Raw genomic sequence first — 5230 nt, forward strand, 5'->3', positions numbered from 1 at the left:
CGCCAGGGTGTAAATAGTAGCATGGCCGACCTGGTGCTTTTATTTGTTTAACACCAGTCCCTCAGTTTCTGGTCTTGTGAGTGAAATGAGTCAAGAGTAAAAACTGATAGTCAAATCTTACCAATCCGGGGGCTTCTCCTCTGGTCTTCTGTCTACCGGGACGGACCTGAGGTATCATTTTTCTTCAAGGGAGATTTTGACCTGAGCATGGGCCTAAATGAGCATGTCCATTGCGTATCTGGGCTTGTATCTAGCCTGGCCTCTTGTAACAGTTGGTGACGTGGCATCTCCAGACTCTTCGTATTTGAAATTTGAAACGACGGGCTATCTGTCCTCGATGTACAGTGAGTGAGCTGGCATCTCCATCACTTAAATGCTTTCATTTCCCCCTTTTCGTTTCAAATCCTTAGACTTACATCATCATCGTTTTGTTACTCGTCTCTCCGTCGTTAACCTACCCCCTTTCTGAACTTTATTCACACTTCCTGCGTCCGGAGTTTCTACTTGCTGGTTTTTTCTCTGTCACGGCAGCGCTATCAGGGCCAGTTCATTTCAGGTACTGCTTTTAATCTCTTCTCTGGTTGTTGTTGATTGGGTTCCATGTTGCCCCCTTTTGTATCCGTATACTCGAGTTTTCTTTGTTTTCTTTTGGGATTCCGATATGTCAAACCGGAAAAGAAAGTTAATTGTTGATGAGGGTGATGAAGAGTCAGGGGATTCATGCCTCAACGTGTCAATACCCACCGATTTCTTAGGTCCCTCCAGTAGTGTAGGTCCTTCCCATGGTAGGGATACCCTCGAATACCCACGCCCCTTGGTTGTCTCTCCCTCCCCCGAACTAGAGCTTGTAGGGAATAGAGGTGGACCTGCGTCGAGCTCTGGTGAGAACCACAGTTCTGGTGGGGTTGGGATCCCTGAAGAAGTGGGTGATGGTGAGGAAAGCAGCTCCGAGCCAAGCCGACCACCTAAGAAAAGAAACCTTGGGCATAGGGTGGAGGCGGATTCCTACCCTATCGACTACATAGTCTGCGCCACCACCCAAACTGACCTATTCAAGCTTAGGAACCTCTACGACATTCCTGAGGAGGTTCTCCTTATAGTTCCTGGAAAGGGTGACGTTCCTAGTCGGCCTCCGCGGGGGTATGTGACGATGCACCTAGAGAGTTTCAAACTAGGAGCTCGGCTGCCCCTTCAGCGTTATTTTGCCAAGATATTGGGACGTATGCACCTGGCCCCAGGTCAGCTACACCCGAACGGGTGGAGGGTTCTATCGGCTATGTTTGTGTTGTGGGAGAGGTGCGGGTCGGAGGAGTCTTCCCTTGTTGAAGTAAAGCATTTGTATCAGCTGCGAAGCAGCCCAAAGGAGGCGGGCTGGTACTACTTCATGTCCAGTTCTGCGAAGAGAAAGCCAATCACTGGTTTCCCCTCCTCGTGCAAAAATTGGAAGAACAAATTCTTCTTTGCTGGGGGAAAGTGGTGTTCAGCGCTCCGTTCGTTGGGTGGTGATCTTTACCTTCCAACGCAGTTTGTCACCCCAGGTCGTTCATTTTTTGCCTATATTCTTTCTCAAATTGCCACTCATTGGGTTCTTTAACCTTATTTGTTATTTCAGAATCGTGGGGTTTGGTGAAGGACCTTGAAGACCGACCTTTGCTTCATGTGGAAACTGCTCTGTTGAACACATCTACTTGCCAAGACCTCCTGTCACCAACAAGCTTGGTCGGTTCGGGCTTAGTAGATATTGCCGCCGGAATGGATAACAAGATCCTGAGCGCGATGAGCAGAAAGCGTGGTCGGGCTCCGAGTAGCTCCAGCAACCCTCCTTCTCTTCCAAAGAAACCCAGCGTCGGTCCTTCCAAGGCGCCTGTTCCTGCTCTGCCCCCTCCTCCACCTCGTAAGAGTGGTGGGGAGAAAACTTCCGACAAGAGTCATGAGGTCAGCTTGCAGTCTGGGGACCGATCTTCTCCTCTTCCATCTCGGGATCAAGGTGACTACCTGAGCCCATATCAGAAGGATTATAGAAAATCGGTTGGGCCCAAGATGGTGAAGGACATCGAGAGCATGAACCTCTCCGAGTTAGTTACTTATGTTCAAAGAGTCTCCTTCAGGCTGGCCACAATGGTCTCGTGCTACAAGACCGGGTCCGCGCGTCATGAAAGGAAGCTTCAAGCTGATAACCAGGAGTTGAAAAAGAAAGTTGAATCTACTGATCGCTCCAAGGAGAAGCTGGCCGAGCTGAACAAGCAGCTTACGGAGCTTGAAGAAAAAGTTGCGGTTGCTGAGTCCACTTCCTCCAAGCTTGAGGGTGAGTTGGGTGATATGAAGTCCAATCTTTAGGCTACTCAAAGTGAAAGGGATACTCTGAGGACCGCCCTTGAGGGAGAGATCAAATCCCTGAGTGACCAGCTGGCTGAGGAGAAAAGCAAATCCGCTGATGTGGATGATCGGCTGGATGCCGAGTATGACTCTGGGGTTGCTTTCAGCTATAAGTGCATCATGTCTGTTCTTAAGGAAGAATACCCCGAGCTCGACATGAGCAAGCTGGAATCTGGGGTGGAGAGGTATATGGCTGGGGCCGACCAGGGAGATAAGGAGCAGGATGAGCAGGAGCAGGTGGAGGTTCCTTTGGATGGGGTGCAGGAGGGAGAAGCTGGCCAGCGTGTTTTTGAAGTGGGACAAGGGTCCGCGCCTCCTCCTCCCGGTATTGCTGATCTTCCGCCTCCCGAGATAGCTGACCCTTCACCTGCTGAGGCCGTTGACCCTCCTAATCCTTAGGTCTATTTTTGTAAAGACTCTAGATTGTCATTTGCTTTGTAAACATTTGAACGTTTATAAATTTTTAAATGCTCTCTATTGGCTTTCTTGTCTGGTTTTGCTCACGGGTTGCTTCTGCAAAATAACTTGACAATTTATCTGATTTTGCCTGTTGGTTCTTTAGTGCATCAAGCAAGAATAGGCATCTGTTTGCCTCAGTAAAATTTTTGCAAAATTGCCTGCTGGTCTTCAGTGACCGAGCAGGAGCAGACACTTATTTGCCTTAGTAAAATTTTCGTAAATTTAGCTGCTAGTCTTTCGTTGACCGAGCAGAAGTAGGCATTTACTTGCCTTAGTAAAATTTTCGTAGATTAGCTGCTGGCCTTTCGTTGACCGAGCAGAAGCAGGCACTTTCTTGCCTTAGTAGAATTTTCGTAGGATTAGCTGCTGGTCTTTTGTTGATTGAGCAGAAGCAGACACTTTCTTGCCTTAGTAGAATTTTCGTAAATTTAACTGCTGGTCTTTCGTTGACCGAGCAGAAGTAGGCATTTACTTGCCTTAGTAAAATTTTCGTAGATTAGCTGCTGGTCTTTCGTTGACCGAGCAGAAGCAGGCACTTTCTTGCCTTAGTAGAATTTTCGTAGGATTAGCTGCTGGTCTTTTGTTGACCGAGCAGAAGCAGGCACTTTCTTGCCTTAGCAGAATTTTCGTAGGATTAGCTGCTGGTCTTTTGTTGACCGAGCAGAAGCAGGCACTTTCTTGCCTTAGTAGAATTTTCGTAGATTAGCTGCTGGTCTTTCGTTGACCGAGCAGAAGCAGGCACTTTCTTGCTTTAGTAAACATTTAATGGGCTTGCTAGCAAAACGGTTCCATACTGAATTCATCTTTATTGAATTTCGAATGTGTTACAAAAATGTGGAATATATGTGCGTGCCACCAATCACCGTGCTCATAACAGAAATGACTTATCAAAATGAAAACTAGCAGAGCACTTTACTTACTGGAAGTACTTTTTCAAGTGCTCGGCGTTCCACGACCTCTTTACCTCTTGTCCGTCTGGGTACGCCAGCTTGTAGGATCCTAGTCCAGTTGCTCGTATCACCCTGTACGGGCCTTCCCATTTCGGACCAAGAGCTCCATGGTTGGGATCCCTGGTGTTTTGGTTCACCTTCCTGAACACCCAATCTTCTGTTCGGAACTGCCTCACGCGTACGTTCTTATTGTAATAACGCGTGACCCTTTGCTGGCACTGGGCCACTTTCTGCGAAGCCCCTTCCCTTTTCTCCTCCAGCAGGTCCAGGTTCAAGCAGATCTGCTCGCCATTTTGCTCCTCATTGAAGTATTCTGTCCGATGTGTTTCTACTCCAATTTCTGTTGGGACTACCGCCTCATAACCAAAAGCTAAGGCAAACGGGGTTTCCCCTGTAGCGGTTTTGTGAGTTGTCCAGTAAGCCCACAGTACCCCTGGTAGCTCGTCAACCCAAGCTCCTTTCTTCTCTCCCAGTCTAGTCTTCAGGAGTTTCTTTACCACTTTGTTGGCTGCTTCCACTTGTCCGTTTGTCTGGGGGTGTGCGGGGGTGCAAAAATTCAAGTCTACCCCTAGGTTCCGGCAAAACTCTCTGAAGTTGTTGTTGTCAAATTGCCTCCCATTATCGGTGATGATGGTATAAGGGATTCCGTATCTGCAGATGATATTCTTCCAGATAAAATCTGTTGTCTTTCTCTCCGTGATTTGGCTAAGGACCCCCACCTCTATCCACTTGGTGAAGTAGTCTACTGCTACAATTGCATGGGTTGCCGCTCCTCGGCCTTTCGGTAACGGGCCAATCAAGTCGATTCCCCATTGAGCAAAAGGCCATGGGGATGTCATAGTGGTCAGCTTTTCTGGGGGTTGTGTGGGAACCTCAGAGAAGCTTTGGCATGTTTTACAGTTTTTTGCCATCTTTTTTGCATCCTGGTGTATGGTTGGCCAGAAGTATCCTTGCCGGAGTGCCTTGAAGGCTAAAGTTCTTGCTCCCGAGTGATTGCTGCAAATTCCTTCATGAATCTCCCTTAGTACATAATCTGCCTCCTCATCATCCACACATCGCAAAAGGGGCAAAGTGAATCCTTGGCGGTAGAGTACCCCATCGAGTAGTGTGTACCCCGCTCCTCGGCACTTTAGCTTTCTTGCTTGCCTTTTGTCCTCTGTTAAAACGCCATCGCGGATGTATGCAAGAATCGGGTCCATCCAGGATTCTTCAGTGCTTACTCTCATTACCTCTACTTCCTCTCCTATACTCGGCGAGGTTCTCACCTCTAGTGGAACTGATTTAAGTAATTTGGGATCTACAGTTACGGCCATCTTAGCCAACATGTCAGCTCGGTAATTTTCATTCCAGGATATCTGCTTCACCTCTACCTCATTGAAGAGTTCAACCATCTGCTTCGCCTTCTTCAAATAAAGTCCCAATTTCTCTTCCCTTACTTAGAATTG

At 47.9% G+C, this 5230-nt stretch overlaps 1 protein-coding gene across 1 annotated transcript; it reads left to right on the forward strand.

The window, feature by feature from the left end:
• The first annotated feature begins 661 nt into the window (after window positions 1-661).
• Window positions 662-2775, forward strand: LOC112099064. Its single transcript, XM_024186168.1, has 3 exons — window positions 662-1538; window positions 1613-2274; window positions 2338-2775. Exons 1-3 carry the CDS (start codon window positions 662-664, stop codon window positions 2773-2775), a joined length of 1977 nt encoding a protein of 658 aa, XP_024041936.1.
• The last annotated feature ends 2455 nt before the right edge of the window (window positions 2776-5230 follow it).

Source organism: Citrus clementina, unplaced genomic scaffold (genome assembly GCF_000493195.1).
Source record: "Citrus clementina cultivar Clemenules unplaced genomic scaffold, Citrus_clementina_v1.0 scaffold_4, whole genome shotgun sequence".
In the NCBI taxonomy this organism is placed as follows: domain Eukaryota; kingdom Viridiplantae; phylum Streptophyta; class Magnoliopsida; order Sapindales; family Rutaceae; genus Citrus; species Citrus x clementina.